General features: G+C 37.7%; 1 protein-coding gene across 4 annotated transcripts in view; it reads left to right on the forward strand.

Annotated features, from left to right (window-relative positions):
• LOC136867070 (deoxycytidylate deaminase) overlaps positions 1–21,286 on the forward strand; it is a 112,934-nt gene that overhangs the window by 62,354 nt on the left and 29,294 nt on the right. For all 4 annotated transcript variants that reach the window (XR_011017966.1, XM_067144175.2, XM_067144172.2 and 1 more), the window contains exon 4: positions 8,246–8,459. Coding sequence is in view for 3 of the 4 variants with exons in the window: in XM_067144175.2 (XP_067000276.1) it covers positions 8,246–8,459 (214 nt within the window). In the remaining variant the exon portion in view is untranslated. The remainder of the gene's footprint in view (positions 1–8,245; positions 8,460–21,286) is intronic.

Genomic DNA, 21,286 nt, shown 5'->3' on the forward strand with positions numbered 1-21,286 from the left:
ATAAAAATTGGTATGTAGAGTCGGGGGGTGAGCCACTACAATCTAGGCTATAAATTATTTTATTCACGCTGAGTGAAATGGTAGTTTAGGGGAAGGCACCTAAAATTTAATTTTTAATTACCTATGTTCTTGGTCCTATGGAAAAGTACTACATAACAAAAGTTATAGAGAATATAATTTCCGATCATTTATGTTTTATTCAGTTTTACCGTACCGACTATGATAAGAGTGGTATTTCAGAACCGGAAGACAATTAATAATGTAAAGACCTACAATATCGAAAGCGCGTAACACAGATCAACAATAACATTACACTGACCGTTGTTTGTTGTAATGTTCTTTGTCTCTTATGCTGACATTCAACTCCGATAGATGGGATTACTGTTGCGTACCGAGTATAACAGCCTAACTGAATATTGGCGGGAAATAGCTAAGGAGTTAGATAACTTTCTTCTTTAGCATGCCAACCCTCTGGTTCATACATTTTCTGATACTGCTGGTACGTATCACACTGGTTCATCATAGTATGCCACCTATTCGATACCTACTCTGACACGCTATTTTGAATGAGCAGTGTACGCACTTAAGTTAGAGGCTCAGTTAGTAGTAGTAGTATGAACTGGTCTGGAATTACAGTTTAGCCCTATTCCAAATTATAGTACCACAATTCACTAAATAACTCAAAATTCAACCCTGAAAGAGCCGTTCCTTAGGAAAAGCTTCTTCCTCTTCACTTTCATTAAATCCACATTAATTTTATTCCAAATTAGCAGTGAAGATGTGGTTTCTTCTCTGACTTGGAGGAAAAATTGCCTCCACGTCAGATAGTTCTTTCCCCCGCAGTGTAGTGAATTGATATTTTCCGACTCATCGGGTACTCCCAGGAAACAGATAAGTAAACGGGCATAGTTTTTGCCCTTGAACTATCCACTATTTCAACCCCCACCCACGCACCCCTGCCGAAAAAAGGACGAAGATTGTTCACGGATCATGGATATCTGCGTCTTGGTCATTGCAGCTCTGTAGCTTTGGACTGTTAGTTCGGCAGCATAGTACTGTTCGTTAAAAGTGAGAAAATGTGTAGTTTTTCATTTGATCGAGTATTTCATATGAAGGCATTGCTTTTAATCGTGCCATTCCTACCGATGTCATTGTAATGACCCATGTTCATTTCAGTTAAAACCACTAAGAGAGTCTTTCTGAGAATCTATAAAGGCAGGCGGAGAGTGAGTGTCTGCCATTATAATGAAAACTCCCCAACCTGATTGTGACTGACCGCAGGCAAGCTGGCCTACCATTACAATGAGAATTCCCTAACCCAGTCTTCATATGGGAAAAGACGTTGGTGACTTGCCTGTCGTGCTTCTAGGGCAACGTTAAGAGCTATGCAACTTAATACAATCTTGCTCACAACGTTTACACTACCTAACCTAGAATTTTGTATAAAATTTAGAGTTCCATTGTGAAGCACGGGTACATCAGCTAGTATTATAAATAGAAGCATTATCAATTTACAATATTCTTCTTCCTGACTTAAACAATCATCAAGTTAAATGATATGAGAGTTAAGACTTAAATTCTACTATTCTGTACATGGATGATATATGTTTAAAATACATGTTTTTGGATTTAAAATCAATATTCATCCAAACATTTCTTAAAATACGTTTTGTATTTCTAGCTAAAAAACAGTACAGAATTCAATAGATTTCTGCAATATTACAAAAGAACTAGCATCATATGCTTATCACTGCTTAGCATCATATGATATAATAAATATGTACCCTAATATACCTACACAAAAAACTATAAAATTAATAGAATCCATTTTAAAAAACCACAGCAAATGGAGCATCCTCGAAATAGAAGAGCTCATAAAATTACTTGAATTTGCTATCAACAACAACTACTTTAAATTTTATGACACCATGTATCAACAAGGTTTACCAATGGGATCCCTAACATCAGGCATATTAGCCGAAATCTACATAGATCACCTAGAACATCAAGAAATCAGCAAAGTAGACATCATGTTATGGTGTAGATTCGTAGATGACATTTTTGTTTTAATAGAAAATAGATTCACCAATGAAATCAAATTACTAGAACTATTAAACAGAAGAGATCCACACATAAAATTCACCATGAAAACGGAAAATAATCATATCATAAACTACGTAGACATCTATAACCAGGCACGAAAATCATCTAACATATAAAATATATAGAAAACCCACACATATGTCCAACACAATAAAAATAGATTCTATCCACCCTAACGCACACAAAAAAAACAGCATACCATAGATATACAGAGCGTTCAATATACCACTAACACAAGAAGAATTAAACAAAGAACTGAATTTGATTCATGAAATAGCCAGACAAAATGGATATAAAAAAGAAATGATCAAAATAATATCCAAAAGATAAAACATCAACCTAAATCAAAACTAACCAGAGCTAACAAATGCAAGAAAGATTACGTACTTTTCACTTCTAAGAAGACCCATATATATACTACAACTAACATTTTTAAGAAACTAAATCTAAAAATAGCCTACAGAACCATATATAATTACGCCAACATTTTACACAATACCGCACTGGAAGAAACTTTCAGATACTTTATAATAAGCATATTAATGTGGTAAAACATAATCATTTTTCAGCCATATTGAAGATTACAAACAAATTTACAAACAATGAAAACAACATGCAAATCCTAAGTGTAAACCCCAAGGGCCCCTTACTCAACATAACGGAAGAATTTTACATCAGTTTAGATCAATGCGCCAATCCAAATTTCAATCTAAATGAAATTACCGGCAGAATCAATATCATTCTCAATACAGTTATTCCTTCCCTAAAAAACACTTATCTAAAAAGAGTCAAAAAACAGAACCCAATACACATTAAAGAACCGCCAGAAGACACGCCCCGCTCCACCCCAACCCCCTTAACAGCCGCTCCTCCTACCCTTCCAACCCTCCCCTCTATAACCATAAGCATCAGCCCCAGACGCACACGAAACAGTGCACGACGTGCTCCCGAGTAGCACACATCAAGAAGTCAACTGCGGCAGTAAGTATACATGCACTCATTTCATGTTTAATAGACATTCCAACTTGGCAGGCGTACATTTCTTACACTTTACTTTTCTATTTTTACAGATACTAAACATGTCCAACAATATAAAACTGGAGAAGGAGCTTTCACACTAATAATTTTTCTATTTGCTTTTATGCCGCACCGACACAGCCCCAGCATTTGCCTGGTGTGAAAATGGAAAACCATCTTCAGGGCTGCCGACGTGGGATTCGAACCCACTATCTCCCGGGTGCAAGCTCACTGCTGCGCGCTCCTAACTGCATGGCCAACTTGCCTGGTCACACTAATCATATAACGTACGATATGTCACAAAATCAAACTACACATCACGATATTTTAACGAAAATAGATAACATAAAGACTGAGGGAAGCACGTCGCAAGATTAACCATCTACTTACAATTTTACACAAATTCTACTAAGCTTTTTTATACAATGTTTCCTAGCACAATTACAATCCTTAACATTGACTTAAAGTATGCCATGCAACAGCTTTATGCTGAACAACAGTGTACCTGATAGATTCTGTTTCATTTAAATGTAAATCGACAAAGTTTCATCAAATACAGACAATGAACTTGATAATACTTCAACAGAAGTGTTAACATCACTTTAAGCAACTCTTATCACTGGATCCAGCAATCCTTTATAATAATAGTTGGGTCATTAGTAGGCAAATACGGCTGACCATATGATGTAATATAGTAACATAAGTACAAAATACGAAAACATCGTATGAACTTACCTCTGCTACAAAAATGCTTTATCAACTCAGCCTAAAGTTTAATGTGGAACAGTGAACATTTAAAATCCAAGAACATGTATTATAAACATATAATATAAAATACAGTAAATAAATCAAGTTAATTTCTTTTGGGCAGATGAAACATTTTTGTTGCTGTACAACCTAATTAATCTTTGTTTTTTAGGTGCAAGACATGAATCTGCCATCGAGGCTTCGCTATCAGGTCTGCTATCACTAGGTTCCTCTCTATCCTCTGTAGGCCTTCTTGGTCGTTTTTGCACTGACGGTATTTCCTTAACACTATGACACGTTAGTTCAGTATATATTGCTATATGTTTTCTTTGCAAATGTCCTTTCAAATTGGTAATAGTTGACTTGTATGAAATAAATTGCTTGCAGATGGTGCAAAGCACCTTATCATTTTCACTTTCCATGAAATAATTCCACACCTCGCTTCATTTTGACATGCTATAAAACAACTCGTTTCCCTCAACACTTGGCAAACTTTAACACCGTTCCATTTTAAAACTGTTTTGAAAACACCTGTAAATCACCCTCCAACAGCTCGTAACCAACAATTAGCAAAAACATTGAAGAACTGTTTAGTTAAAAACTGCTTTTCCAAACAGCTCTTGTCTCACTGCCTGCTTAATACGAGACAAACAGTTGATTTGATAGCGAGGGAATGGGAGTGGTTAAGTACTGAACAATGCCGATTTCAGGCTGAATAGCTCCGAAAGTGTGGGTACGTTCCATTCAAGATTACATCAGTGTCTACTCACTAGCGAACAGTGAAAGACAAACTGTGGACTGTATTGAAGGAAAAACTGTTCGGTGTAACTTTTAAAAACAGTTTGTTCGTTTTCCACTGGAAAACTGTTTTCTCCAAGCAGTTGGGCATTTTTCTGTGCATCACTAAATGGAGGATTATTTTACCTCCAGAATATTTTACCCAGGAGGAAGCCATCATCAGAACATCATTCATACAGAGAGAGAGAGAGAGAGAGAGAGCTGCATGTGCTCGGGAGTCTGTTACGGCTATAGTTTCATGTTGCTTTCAGCTAAGCCATGTTACGGAATATTACAAGACCATATCAGTCAATCACCTAGACTGCCACCCTTGCAACATCCAAAAGGTTGCTACACCCCTTTCGATGAACCATTCGTTAGTCTGGTCTCTTGATAGATACCCATCCTATTTGGTTGCACCTACGGCTTGGCTACCTGCTTCATTGGGACATGCAGACCTCTCCACCGCGGTAAGTATACTCATGTTTCACAGGGAGGGAATTACCTGGTAGAAATGCTATTTCAAATGTGATGATTCCAGCACTCTATCATCATCAACAACATTCTTTAATAAGAGACACAGTGACCAATGAAGCAGAGAGTGTGTGCATAACAACCGATTTGTGGAAATTGTTAGTTGCAGAGAGTTAACATTGCCATAACAGAGCATTACATTGCAAAGGAGTTTTCCTTCAAAACTGTTTTACTGAAGTGTTCTAGTTTTTCTGGAAGCCATACGTCTGTTGCGTTGGCAACCGAAATAAAGAGCATACTAACCAATTGGAAGCTGAATGACAAAGTTAACTTTTCCATTTGTGATATTGCTAGTAATATAACAAACACATTTGAGGAAAGTCTGAAGAGGGAACACTATAGCTGTTTTGCTCATAAACTGAATTTGATTGTCCAGGGTTCTCTTCAGGAAATGTAAGTCACCATTGAGAAAATCAAAAAACTGTCAGTTTCTTCAAGAGAAGTTCACTAGCAAGCAAAAAACAATTGAAGTACCAGATATCAACTGGACATGCAGCGCCTAAACACCTTTCCCAAGATGTCACAACGTGCTGGAATTCAACTTTTTATATGCTGCGTCAATTTGTTGAACTCGAAGATGCTATCAGGGCCACTATTGTTTTCTTAGATAAAAATCTGCCCGTAATAACTGGTGAAGTGTGGCAAGCTTGCCGTCACCTTTGCAATGTTCTAGCTCTGTTTCAAGAATTGACTAATTCGTTGAGTGTAGAAGCATATATGACTGGAAGTTCTGTGATTGTGGTCGTCGGGTGCCTAAAGTGTATATGCGAAAAACTCGGGCCATCAGCCAAGTACACAGAAGGAGTGAGGGCGATAATTGCTAGCCTTACTAAAGGGTTAGGAGAAAGGTTCAAGAACATTGAACACAACAGCACCTTTGCCTTATGCACTCTGTTAGATCCACGCTCTAATTACCACGTTTTTCAGACCCTGTGGCACTAGATAACGTCAAAATGGGAGTATGTAATTTAGTAGTGGATCTAATAAAGAGAAACGCCCAGCCCAGTGAGAAGCAGACATTGACATTCCGTCCTCACTTTCATCTACAACTGGTGCATTTCAGCCTTCTTGTCCAATAAGCGCTTGGAACATTTTCAGCGACATTATTGGAGGTAAACTTCCTCAAACCAGTCGTCTGTCATGATCCATGAGGGAAGTGGATTTGTATTGTGACATTTCCATTCTCTGAAGGAAAAACCGTATCCTGCTTTTTAATTTGTGGACCACATACAGTGATACAACTTGTCATGTAGACATCCCTCCACGCAAAACAATCAAACTGTTTCATATTCCTCCAGGTACCACGGGCATAATTCAACCGTTAGACAAATTCTTCTTCTGGCATTGGAAAGCTTTTAACTGCCGATTAACAGAAATTCTAACCTCTCCTAATGATATTAAAGTTGAGGTTCACCACAGAGAGACAACCTTTAAACTGCAGTCCTTTACAGATTTTCAGTTTTCATCTCTACGATGTCAAGATCTGATAAAATATTCATCATTTCCAGTGAATTATGCAAGAGAGCAACCTCCTGAGTTTGTAGTGCCTGCTAAATATTGCGTGGAGAATAAGAAAGAAACGTGTGAAGCACAGTGCGACAATGAAGTTCTAATTTGGTGTGCTTGGTGTACAAAAACTTGTGTTATCATCATGCAATCATTTCTGCTATTCTTTTGTGAGTAACTGACAAGTGAGTGAAATAATACAGCTTCAGAGCAGGTAGAGAGACTGCATGCATGTATGTTCCGCCACACCACAACTCCGTGCTGGCTCAGGGATGTCCAACTCCGCCACCCGCCATGCTTGCGTACCAGGATTCCAGGTACAATTTCAGAGCCTTGCAGTTAAATCTGGAGGCCGATTCTCTGCACACTATCGTCTTACAGTACAACGATTGTATTAAAAACATTTCAAGGTTGGTTTTGACTTGTTTTACCTGATACAGTACCTCCTTTGTGAGCATTATGATTCGTTTCCTCTACCTTAAATTTATTACTTCATCTATAACAAATAAACAATAAATGTCAGAAAGTGAAGTTTCAGAATCATTAGCCATCCCTGTGTTAAGTGCCTCTGCTCCTTGAAAAGGAAATGTCACGCCAAGCGCCAATGCAAGGTCCCCCATTGTTGTTGTTGTTCCTTATATCGTAACCTTATCTCCTCGTTTTCACTTTGAGACTCACTTTCAGCACTTTCTACAATCTCATTGTCTGTACTTAGTTCACTGTAATTACATTCTTCATTGATATCATCATTGTCCAACTTGTTCAATAAATCATCCAAACTATTACAAACTGCTTGATTTACTCATAATGATTTAAAGATAGTAATAAACAAACTGACTCCCGACAGAGGGCAGGAAGAGGCATTATACAGTTTTGAAACACACACTTACTGCACACCCAAATGGGTTTGCATAGTTCTCGATTTCAAACAAACATACTACCCTACATGGGGACGTCAAGTTCAAGAAATTGAGTGCTCTCAACCTGCTAATTAAGACCTTAGTCACTTCCTTCCCATTCCTAGTTGTGTCCTATCCTGTCATCACTGTAAGACCTATCTCTGTTGGTGCAACATAAAGAAAAAACAGCATTCTGTGTCATAGCTGTTCCTTCTACTGATTTTTTTTTTTTCAGGGGCATTTATATGCCTACTTAGCAATTTTGACATGTGTAATACAATGTCTATCCTCCTCTTGGCTATTAACATCCTGGGCCAAGCCAGAAATCAAACCTGGAGCCTCCAGTAAAGAGGCAGTCACACCACTCCTACACCACGAGGCTGGTTGATGTACCTACCAAAACAGTCTAATTATACACCATCAGTCTGGAGAAAGAAGATGCACTTCCATTCAACAGCTGCTCATGGACTCTACTCACCCATAGCGTTCACAAGCTGTAATTCAAATTTAGTAATTCCTCTAATGGACTGTGTTTAGAGTGGATTGATATTTGGTTGTAACTGTTATTTTTTACATTTACTTTGATATTTCATCATCATATTTTGCGCACCAGTGCATTTTCTAATGTTCATCTTGTAACTTCTTTTGTTTTCCTCTTCCAGTGTGTCATGCTGAGATGAATGCCATTTTGAATAAAAATTCTGTTGATGTCAAAGACTGCACAATTTATGTGGCATTGTTTCCATGCAATGAATGTGCAAAATTAATCATCCAGTCTGGCATTCGTGAAGTAGTCTACATGTCTGACAAGCACTCATATAAAGCAGAAACTGTTGCAGCCAAGCGCATGTTTGATTCAGCTGGTGTAAAATATTGGTGAGATTCTTCATTATGTCTTAGTTGCAAGTAATTTCATGTGAAAATGATGTATTCATTAGTGCTTCTACAAAAGCATTTCCTGACTTCAACATAGCCTAATTGAGCGCAGAGAAATTATGCAGCTACACTGTCTCTGAACAAAATTCTGCAATGTTCAGATACATAACTTGGTTCTGCTATTGAACAAGCATGAAACTTTATTGAACTTGTTAGCAACATTAGAAATAATCTTGAGATTCGTAGCCTGTTTGAAGAAGCACTCGACAGAAGCAATGATATGGGATTTGTCATTAGTATACTGAGGACATTGACAAGGCAAGCTCGATGTATATATTATGCAACAACAAGGAAGTGTATTAAAGGTGTTTGATATTTTTCTCTGTAAATAGCAAGTTAACTGAGCCAGTTAGCTGCACGGTTGGGACTATGAAACTGTAAGCTTGGCATTCAGGAGTTGGGGTTTCAAATCCCACTGCTGGAAGTCCTGAAGAATCTTTTCTTTGTTTTCCCACTTTATACAAGGCAAATGCTGGGATGTTCTTAATTAAGGCCACGGTCATTTCCATGTCCTATCCTACTGGGATTCTGACATCCTGTCTTGTGCCGGTGTGACTTAAAAACCAGTATTTAAAAAATAACAAATCGGAAAGAGTTACGAAGATAAAGTTATTTTGTAGACATTTTTGTCACTTTCACCTAGAGAAAATCTCGGCTATAGCAAACAAGAAAAGTTTAGTGAGCTGGTGACAGTTTACCTGGATGATGTCGGTCACTGCAGAAATGAAAATGCTCTGTTGGTTGTTTGGACTTATGAAATTAAACCACATCAAAAATGACCACGTCAAACAACTGATGGGAGCTGCACCAATTTTGGACTACTATTGTGGAAAAAAGTATGGACACCTGAGTTTATACCTTAATAAAAAGTTTATCCTTTGTCCCACATAGAAACAAGCTACACCAAAATTTAGCTTATTTTATTCTACATTTAATTATGTGTAGTAGAAATTTTTATCATACCCAGTTGAAATTTTAATGCAGGTTGAACAAAAAAATTGCCGATATGTTTTCCATTTCCAACGTAGTGCTCAATTTGGCAACTTACTTTTGATCTGTAATCAAGTTTTTATTTCATCTGATATTTGTGAAAAGAGTTGTTGAAATTTTTGAAACATTTTCTCATTGCTGGGTGATCATATTCATAAATATAAATCAATATAAAATCAACAATTACGTGCAGGCAAAAATAGTTTTAATTTTAGCCTGACAGTCTCATGGGCTTTGTAACAAGCCGAATTGTTTACGGCTATGATCACCCAGTAACGAGAAAATGTTGTTCCACAAAATTTCAACAATTTTTTCACAAATATCAGGTGAAATAAAAACTTCATATACAGATCAAAATTAAGTTACTTTGAGACGTATTTAAGTTTGTTAACTTCAAAAGTTATGTATTTGCAAAGTGAAAGGGAAAAAACCCAGCACTTTTTGGTTCAACCTGCATTAACCTTTGAATTGGGTATGATAAAAATTTCTACTACACATAATTAAACGTAGAATAAAATAAGCTAAAATTTGGTGTAGCTTGTTTCAATCAATCAATCAATCAATTAGTCAATCAATCAATACTGATCTGCATTTAGGGCAGTCGCCCAGGTGGCAGATTCCCTGTCTGTTGTTTTCTTAGCCTTTTCCTAAATGATTTCAAAGAAATTGGAAATTTATTGAACGTCTCCCTTGGTAAGTTATTCCAATCCCTAACTCCCCTTCCTATACATGAATATTTGCCCCAGTTTGTCCTCTTGAATTCCAACTTTATCTTCATATTGTGATCTTTCGTATTTTTATAAACGCCACTCAAACTTATTCATCTACTAATGTCATTCCACGCCATCTCTCTGCTGACAGCTCGGAACATACCACTTAGTCGAGCAGCTCTTCTTCTTTCTCTCAATTCTTCCCAGCCCAAACTGTGCAACATTTCTGTAACGCTACTCTTTTGTCGGAAATCACGCAGAACAAATCGAGCTGCTTTTCTTTGGATTTTTTCCAGTTCCTGAATCAGGTAATCCTGGTGAGGGTCCCATACACTGGAACCATACTCAAGTTGACGTCTCACCAGAGACAAATAGGCTCTCTCCTTTACATCCTTACTACAACCCCTAAATACTCTCATAACCATGTGCAGAGATCTGTACCCTTTATTTACAATCATATTTATGTGATTACCCCAATGAAGATCTTTCCTTATATTAACATCTAGATACTTAAAATGATCCCCAAAAGGAACTTTCACACCATCAACGCAGTAATTAAAACTGAGAGGACTTTTCCTATTTGTGAAACTCACAACCTGACTTTTAACCCCGTTTATCAACATACCGTTGCCTGCTGTCCATCCCACAACATTTTCGAGGTCACGTTGCAGTTGCTCACCATCTTGTAACCTATTTATTACTCTATAGGGAATAACAACATCCGCAAATAGCCTTACCTCCAATTCCACTCCTTTACTCATATCATTTATATATATATAAGAAAACATAAAGGTCCGATAATACTGCCTTGAGGAATTCCCCTCTTAATTATTACAGGGTCAGATAAAGCTTCACCTACTCTAATTCTCTGAGATCTATTTTCTAGAAATATAGCAACCCATTCAGTCACTCTTTTGTCTAGTCTAATTGCACTCCTTTTTGCCAGTAGTCTCCCATGATCCACCCTATGAGATGCTTTAGACAGGTCAATCGCGATACAGTCCATTTGACCTCCTGAATCCAAGATATCTGCTATATCTTGCTGGAATCGTACAAGTTGAGCTTCAGTGGAATAACCTTTCCTAAAACCAAACTGCCTTCTATCAAACATCTTATTGTAAATGTCATTGTTATCATATGTAAATTTTAATACTTCTTTAGCCTTAGTCTCCTCCTCTATCTGGACATTATCCTTGTAACCAACAATCTTTACATACTGCTGACTAAATACTTCTGCCTTTTGAAGATCCTCACATACACATTCCGCTTGTTCATTAATGATTGCTGGAATGTTCTTCTTGGAACCTGTTTCTGCCTTAAAATACCTATGCAAACACTTCCATTTTTCACTAAAATTTGTATGACTGCCAATTATGCTTGCCATCACGTTATCCTTAACTGCCTTCTTTGCTAGATTCAATTTTCTAGTAAGTTCCTTCAATTTCTCCTTACTTCCACTCTATTTCTTTCCAGTCTGCACTCCTTCTTAGTCTCTTTATTTCTCTATTATAATAAGGTGGGTCTTTACCATTCCTTACTTCCCTTAAAGGTACAAACCTGTTTTTGCATTCCTCAACATTTTCTTTAAACCCATCCCAGAGTCTGTTTACATTTTTATTTACCGTTTTCCACCGATCATAGTTACTTTTTAGAAACTGCCTCATGCCTGCTTTATCAGCCATATGGTACTGCCTAACAGTCCTACTTTTAAGACTTTCCTTTCTATCACATTTATTTTTACCTACGACAAAAACAGCGTCATGATCAATAAAACCATCTATTACTTCAGTTTCCCTATAGAGCTCATCTGGTTTTATCAGCACGACAACCAGGATATTTTTCCCTCTGGTTGGTTCCATCACTTTCTGAATCAGCTGTCCTTCCCATATTAACTTATTTGCCATTTGTTGGTCATGCTTCCTGTTGTTCACATTTCCTTCCCAATTGACATCTGGCAAATTAAGATCTGCCGCTACAATCACATTGCTTTCCATGTCGTTTCCCACATAGCTGACTATCCTATCAAATAATTCCGAATCCGCGTCAGTGCTACCCTTTCCCGATCTGTACACTCCAAATATATCAAGTTGCCTATTATCTTTAGAAATGAGCCTTACACCTAGAATTTCATGTTTGTCATCTTCAACTTTTTCGTAGTTTACAAATTCTTCTTTCACTAGAATGAATACTCCCCCTCCCACCTTTCCTATCCTATCTCTACGATACACACTCCAGTTCCATGAGAAAATTTCTGCATCCATTATATCATTTCTCAGCCATGATTCAACTCCTATTACAATATCTGGTAAATATATATCTATTAAATTACTTAATTCTATTCCTTTCTTTACAATACTTCTACAGTTCAACACTAACAATTTTATCTCATCCCTACTTGATTTCCAGTTCCCTGTTCCCTTATCACCGCTCCCTAGGCCACCCCGTTTCTCTGAATGTACCTCCCTATTACCCTTCCAAACAAATTTCCTAACTTATACGTACCACTGTGGTTTAAGTGAAGGCCATCTGATTGCAGATCTCTATCTCCTACCCACCCATTAGGAAGTTTCTATGTGGGACAAAGAATAAACTTTTTATTAACGTATAAACTTGGGTGTCTAGACTTTTTTCCACGAAAGTAGTTGCAATAAACTTACTTCAGATGGTGCAGACATGTCACATGAAGAAAAGATCGATCAGTTACTAAGACACCTCTCCAGTACAACCCAGGAGGAAATTGACCACGTGACTGTCCCAGGAAATGGTGGCTTGATTGTCTGAAGGAAGACATGAAGATCGTGGGTGTCAGACTTAATGATGTTCTTATCAGAATCAAATGGAGAATCTCTTTCAAAGTAGCTGATTCTGCAGTGTCGCAGCAAAAACTCTAGGAGGGAGGAGGAGAAGAAAAAGATCTCATTCACTGCAGTAAAGCCACACTTTGAATTTCAAAGGAAGAAATAATCCAAATTGTGCAAAAACGGCCCTAAACTGTTGTATTCAATTTACATGTCCCATTAGCTAGCCATTCACTGAAAGAAATTGAGACAGAGAAGGCCTTTTGTGACTGGTTCTGATAGGCTGGGACTATTCATTAGTGAGGAACATCAGTTTGAGGTGCCATCTGCTGCAGGCGAGACCTGTTTGTCACTACCTAAACAGAAAGGGCCTTACGTAAGAGAATGATCAAGGGGAGGGAATATATGAGGATCTACAGAAAGCAAAAGTATTACGTCAGTAGTGTATGTAAAGATAGTTGGATATAAGGTAGAGGAAGTGAGTAATATTAGGAAATGTTTACCTATGAAAACAAAGATATTTACAAAAGTATATGTAAGTTGAAAACTTGAAAGACAGCTGGAACTGAGAAGATTTCTAGGGATATACTATAGGCAATGGGCTAATATATAATACCATATCTGATTACTGCTTGCATGAAGGAGTTATGCTAAATGACTGAAGACTTGCTGTAGTAACCAAAGTGGTCAGAGGAAAGGCTGGTAAACATACAGCAGATAATTACAAGCCAGTCAGCTTGACATATGCTGCATAAGCTCTGAGAAAGCATTCTTTCTAATTTATTAGACGTGTTTGCAAAATTACCAACTTGATTGTTAATAGGTAGGTTTAGGAAAGGTTATTCCACTGAGGCTCAACTTGTAGGATTCCAGCAAGATATAGCAGATATTTTAGATTCAGGCGATCAAATGGACTGTATCGCTACTGACCTATCGAAGGCCTTTGATAGGGTAATCATGGGAGATTACTGACGAAAGGGTGATTTAACAGGGGTCTAAATTTCTAGAAAACAGTCAGAGAATTAGAGTAGGTGAAGCTTTATCTGGTCCTGTTATGATAAAATGGGGCGTTCTGCATGGCAGTAATATTGGAATTTTACATTTCATTCATTCATCATGTTGTTTACATATTTACAGGACTCTGTTTTATATATACATAACTCTTCTAATAACATTATTACTTGAGAAATATTAATCTTGTAACTTAACCACATATATTACAGAAGTAGTGGTATTATTATTAACATATTAATACTTAAAATAAATTGAACTTGTAACTACAGTATAAGTCCGTTATAGCGAGAATCCATAACGGCGAATAATTTACTCGCTATAACGGATTGTCGTTATATCCGATTTTATAAAAGTCGGGAAAACCCCCATGCACATTAAAATCAGTATGAAATAGCAATCAGTTTGTTCAAAACTTGCGTTTTCGCGGGTAATATCCACACTACGGCTTACTTGTGTGTTTTTCGAAATTCGATACTACATGACAGCGTGTGTTTAATTTCATTCTGAAAAATATATATTACCGAATTTCTCCAAATCCAAGATGACCCCCACTTTTGCCTTCAAAAAATTTTAATCAGGCTTAAGAAGTGCTTTGTAAAATCATATAAATGTCTTTCTTATACAGTACGCATTTTAGACTATTTGTAGACGCCGAGCATTGGCTGTAGTTATGCCGTATTTTTTTGCGGCCGTACAATTATGCTTTATTTCAGCGGGTTTAATAACCATTAACTTAAAATTGACATCATAATATCAAAGGGAACTCGTTGAAAGTTTGCCGGCAATACACATTCCACGCGTCTCTACAATACGACGATCCATAAGGAGAATATTCTTGCTTACTATAAAACTGTTACTTTCACTCAGGCGCTACACGCACGTCTTGCTTGCCGGATTCGGCCAACTTCAGCGGCTAACGATGTACAAATAGGTCTTAATCGCGGACTTTGAAAGTCAACGAACGAGTTTATTGCGCCGCGGTATGGCAATTCTGCCCTTGCATTTTTGTGCACATTCCTCACAATTTCATCTTCGACTTCTTTAAAGCGTCCTTGTTGCGGGCCACTGAATAAATTTTTTATGCTGTACGCATTTGTAAGCTATCTTTGTCTTCACGGCAACGCCGAATATTGGCTTTAGTTAAGCCTATGCCGTATTTTCTTGCGGCTGCACAATTATTATACATTTCCGAGTGTTTAATAGCCATTAACTTAAAATTGGCATCATAACATCGACGAGAACCCGTTGAAAATTTGCCGGCAATACCTGTTCCGCGTATCTTTACAATACAACGATTCATCACGAAAATATTCCTGCTGTCTATAAAACTTAATTTCCTGAAGATGGTTTTCCGTGGTTTCCTATTTTCACACCAGGCAAATGCTGGGGCTGTGCCTCAATTAAGGCCACGGCCGCTTCCTTCCAACTCCTAGGCTTTTCCTATCCCATCGTCGCCATAAGACCTATCTGTGTCGGTGCGACGTAAAGCCCCTAGCAAAAAAAAAAAAAAAAAAAAAACTTAATTTTACTAAGCGTCAGGTACTCGTACAGCAGACGCGTTAAAACTCTGCTACTGAGTAGCCGTGGCCTTTCTAAGAATTCGAAGTCTCGCATGTTTTGATGCCATTCTGCAGATTTGAGATCACTATTTCGTTACACAAAGGCATTGTACAACCGGTCGCCGTGGCTAGCGATGTATGATAAAGAGGGGGTCGTTTATTGTCAACGAGTTTTTGGTGCACGCGGGGGAGGGGGGGGGGGGTGAACAGCGTGGTTACTGCGGTACCGTAGTTGCCAGTGGTGTTCATTACTATCAGGCCGTGAATGCAAAGCGAACCTTGCTTGATTTTTCACATGAGCTTCGGAGAAAAGAAGTCGTCTTGGATTCGGAGAAATACGGTATCACTCCAGAGGCTTCTGTGGCAAACATTTCAGTTTACTTCTTCAAACGGTATCACCTAACTTAAACGTACATGTATCATGAAAGCCTATTAGAAACGCATATAGAGAAATGATAACCTCCTCGCTAAAAATTGACATAGGAATAGCTTTCCGAAATTTAACTAGACGCGAAGAAATATAAATTATCCTCTGAAATCAGTGTTGTGCCCTGCCATATCTTGAGGTGTATCACATTCTTACTTAGTTTCAGTATACGGTATACCATTAAAATTAAGCAACCGTTTACTTCAGACTTTATTTTTAACAAGTTCACAACTGCTATCGGCCGCGTTATTTACGCATTGATTACGAAAACGTGTTATCCTCTTTCATTTCGAATTTTCTTTAGAGAACAGCAGTCAACGAGTATTACTAATCGACTCCGATATCGCCTTCGAATGTTGACGACATAGCTCGCAAATGCACACAGATCGAAAATTATACCGTACCGAAGATGATCGATCGCATTTTGTGGCAAACGTTTCAGTTTTGTTATTTAAATAGCGTCACCTATCCTAACATATCTGTACTATATGTATGATGAAAAACGTCAAGCGCCAGTAGAGAAACTATAACCTTCTCGCTATAAATTGACATGATAATAGCCTTTCCGTAATTTACGGGACGCGAGAAAATATAAACTAACCTCGTAATCAACGACGCACTCTGCCATATCTTGAGGTGTAGGCCTATTTCATTCTTACGTAATTGCGGTATTTAGCATTAAAATTAAGCGATCGTTTATACAGCGTTTAGCTTAACGAGTTAACAGCGGTTATCGGACACGTTATTTACACATTTATTACGAAAAAATGTTCTCTTCCTTCACTTTCCTTGCGTAAGAGCAGTCGACGGATATTACTAATAGACTCCAACATTGCCTTCGAATGTCGACGAGAGAGCTCGCTGGTGGGCATAGCGAGAAAACGATTCGGTACCGAAGATGATCGATCGCATGCAGTACAGTGACTGCGTGCATAAATATCGGCAACGGAAAATATCGAGGGCGTAAATCGCCCGTAATAACGGATGCGTCAGTGATTGAGCTCTCGCTGTAACCGAAGGATAATACACAGTTTAATATAGGAATTTTGAAGGGACGGACAAAAGTTACCGTTATAACGAGGTTCTCGTTATATGCCGTACTCGCTATAGCGGACTTCTACTGTATCTCTTGCACACGTTAAATCAATTATTATTATTATTATTATTATTATTATTATTATTATTATTATACAAAATCACACCAACCTCCACAGAGTCAAGTAGATATCACTAAAATACCACGTAAGGTGAAACCTTGTGTGTGGTAATTTAGAATATTAATTACATAAAGAGAAATGTATTTTAAAATGATGCCTGCAATACGAGTATGTGTATGAGTGAATGACGGATATGATCAACAGCACATGGTGGAGCATTGAATAGAAATTGGATATGGTGGCGTGATATTCTCATTTAGTTATTTCTTCCATAACAGTTTTATTATCCCTGACAATGGATTTAAGACACTTCAGACTCATTTTCTGACCTAATGAAGTAGTTGGTAAAGAACCGGGAAGGACATTAAAGAATTTTGGAATGAAGTACAAGAAATTGCGCTTTGTTATGCTAAGTTTGGGTTTGTATAACATACAATGGTGGTACATCTTACTGCGTGTTGAATATTCATGTTTAATGTTCTCAATTATATTTTTGTTTTTGTTAATCTATATATATAAAAGCAAGTCGGGCTGGAGCGATGTATATATAAATATTTAAAAATGAAAAAATACGTGAATTAATGAGGCACTTCCAGAAATCTTAGAAATTTGAAACTCGGTACGGGGGAAACTGATGACCCCAGGATCCCTAGAAAAATCGGAAATTCTCAAAATTCCCTGAGGGGGGCACGTTGGGGGGGCTCAAATTTTGGGCTCAGCATAAGAACACAGTCGTATAGTATATCCAAAACGATAACCTATAGGTTTCGTGGGATTAAAAATTTTCGGGAATTTCCTCATTTTTATCCCCCATCCCCCCAAATCAAGATGGCGGCACAACCTGCCAGACGAGGTAGACAATTGAAATTTGGTGAAATTATAGCTTTTGGTCCCTAACCGACGGGAAAATTCCAAGATGTTCAAATTTTTCACTTTTTACCCCCAAAGGTATCGAAATATGGAGGCAATTTTAATGACTGTGCAGACATTCCTTTTGAGCTATTTTTTGGCTAAACGGTAAGTCGTATCACAAAACGGATGGCACAATGTCCCTTCATTTCGGAGTGATCTACAACTTTGTTCCTGTGATATTTTGTCGTATCTCTCTCCCTTATACGTTAAATTTGGCCGTATTTCTGGATTGTTCGTAAATTTGGTGATTTTTACAAGTATATTTCATTGTTTGACACACTTATAAGAATGATAGGATCATCACGTTGGGTGCGCACATTGGCACGATTAAGAGACATATGTGTACCAAATTTCATGATTCTAGCTTATACATAAGTAGGCAAAAAGTAATGTAAAATGTTAAAAATGCACCCAAATTTCACCCTATTCAAAATTTGAACTCAATTTACCCCCTTTTAGAAACAAACACGTAGAGCGAGGTGTCTGATGGCGCAAACCGTTTCTTAATATCATACCCCGTTTAGGAGATATGAATCTCGAAGTGGAAGTCTGCACTTTTCAATGTGCTCATGCTTATCCGTCATCTATATATATATAAAAGCAAGTCGGGCTGGAGCGATGTATATATAAATATTAAATGAAAAAAGACGTGAATTAATGAGGCACTTCCAGAAATCTCAGAAATTTGAAACTTGGTACGGGGGAAACTGATGACCCCAGGATCCCTAGAAAAATCGGAAATTCTCAAATTCCCTGAATGGGGCACGCTGGGGGGGCTCAAATTTTGGGCTCAGCATAAGAACACAGTCGTATAGTATATCCGAAACGATAACCTATAGGTTTCGTGGGATTAAAAATTTTCGGGAATTTCCTCATTTTTATCCCCCATCCCCCCAAATCAAGATGGCGGCACAACCTGCCAGACGAGGTAGACAATTGAAATTTGGTGAAATTATAGCTTTTGGTCCCTAACCGACGGGAAAATTCCAAGATGTTCAAATTTTTCACTTTTTACCCCCAAAGATATCGAAATATGGAGGCAATTTTAATGACTGTGCAGACATTCCTTTTGAGCTATCTTTTGGCTAAACGGTAAGTCGTATCACAAAACGGATGGCACAATGTCCCTTCAATTCGGAGTGATCTACAACTTTGTTCCTGTGACATTTTGTCGTATCTCTCTCCCTTATACGTTAAATTTGGCCGTTTTTCTGGATTGTTCGTAAATTTGGTGATTTTTACAAGTATATTTCATTGTTTGACATACTTATAAGAATGATAGGATCATCACGTTGGGTGCGCACATTGGCACGATTAAGGGACATATGTGTGCCAAATTTCATGATTCTAGCTTATACATAAGTAGGCAAAAAGTATGTAAAATGTTAAAAATGCACCCAAATTTCACCCTATTCAAAATTTGAACTCAATTTACCCCCTTAATATGGGAGATACGAGGATATGATTTAGAAACAAACATGTAGAGCGATAAATGAGGCGTCTAATGGCGCAAACTGTTTCTTAATATCATAAACCGTTTAGGAGATATGAATCTCGAAGTGGAAGTCTGCACTTTTCAACGTGCTCATGCTTATCCGTCATCTATATAAATAGAATCGTAACGACCGTGTGTCTGTACATTGATTATTTTGGCGAAATTTCCGTACAATTATCCGTTTCAGGTGTAATAATGACCATCTGCATCATTTTTAGCTTTGGTATCTGTTTGTCTGTTTGTTTGTCTGTTTGTCTGTCCTTCTATAACTTGAAAACTACTGGATATATTTCCACCAAACTTCATATTTAGAATCCACCTGTCCTTGGGTAGGTTTTAGCGCAAATATCGCTTCTAAATCCCTGAACTGAGTGGGGATTTTTATGAAACCGTAACCGTGATTTTGCACTCCCTCAAAGTATACACAACCGAACTTAATGGAAATCAACCTGCCTTAATGAAAATTAATTTCTAAACCTTTTTTTCTCATCTGCATCATTTCGATAACAGGATTTAGTAAGGGATGTATCATTAACGGACCGTTTTTCGGGACAAATCCCAGCGGACTTATCGCAAGAGCGGGTGCGTGTAAAGCGTACTTCTTACAACTTGAAAACTAACAAGATATTTGAACCAAAGTTTATATATAGCATCCATCTGTCCAAGGGTAGGTTTTCTTGGTGTCAGTTAGTTAGTTTGTTTGTTTATTTCTTTGTTTGTTTGTTTGTTGATCTGTTTGTCTTTCTCTAACTTGAAAACTACTGGATATATTTCCACCAAACTTCATATTTAGAATCCACCTGTCCTTGGGGAGGTTATAGGGCAAATATTGTTTCTAAATCCCTGAACTAATTGGGGGTTTATACGAAACCGAAACCGTGATTTTGCACTCCCTCAAAATACACACAACCAAACTTAATGGAAATCTACCTGCCTTAATGGAAATTAATTTCTAAACCTTTTCTTCTCATGTGCATCATTTCAATCACTTACAGGAAAGATAGTATGATCAAACTCTACACGAACATTGTCCCACCCAGTACCCATATGTGAGCCAAATGCTATGTCACATAATTATCCGAAAAGTAATGTAATGTAAGATATTCTTACACAAATTTCAACCTATTCAACGTTTCTGATTCAATCTGACCCATGAATAGATTAGATGCGAGAAAATATCATAGGACCAGCCATTTAGATCGCTAAATACTGCGCCTTACGGTACAATCCTTTGTCGATATGACGTACCGTTTAGCAGCAGTTAATCTGTAAATGAAGGTCTGCAATATTGTAAACATTCATATACTTTCGTATGTCCATCTGTATATATTCATTGATGTCGATTTGTAGCAATTGAGAAAGGATGTGTCTCCTATTGTAATCAGTACTCCCTACACCGACTTTGACAGCTGGCAGTAGGAATGGGGTCCTTCTCCAACTCCTGTGTAACTGGCATTAGTAAGGAGGGCCTACCATTTCAATGAATAATTCACTTTTCGATTTGTCTTGTAGAAGGCAAGGGATCATGCAGTTTTGTTCGAAAGTCCCCTACCCTATTGTGTTTGGCTCTTGGCCTCGGTGCCCGCCATTATAAACAAATGTTCCAATCTAAAATTTGACTAGCATTAGGCATAGTGGCCTGCTATTTTCATGGAAACTCACTAATTCTGTGTGACTGGCAGTAAGCTGGCTGGCAGCAGTAAAA

This window comes from Anabrus simplex, chromosome 3, assembly GCF_040414725.1.
Source record: "Anabrus simplex isolate iqAnaSimp1 chromosome 3, ASM4041472v1, whole genome shotgun sequence".
Classification (NCBI taxonomy): domain Eukaryota; kingdom Metazoa; phylum Arthropoda; class Insecta; order Orthoptera; family Tettigoniidae; genus Anabrus; species Anabrus simplex.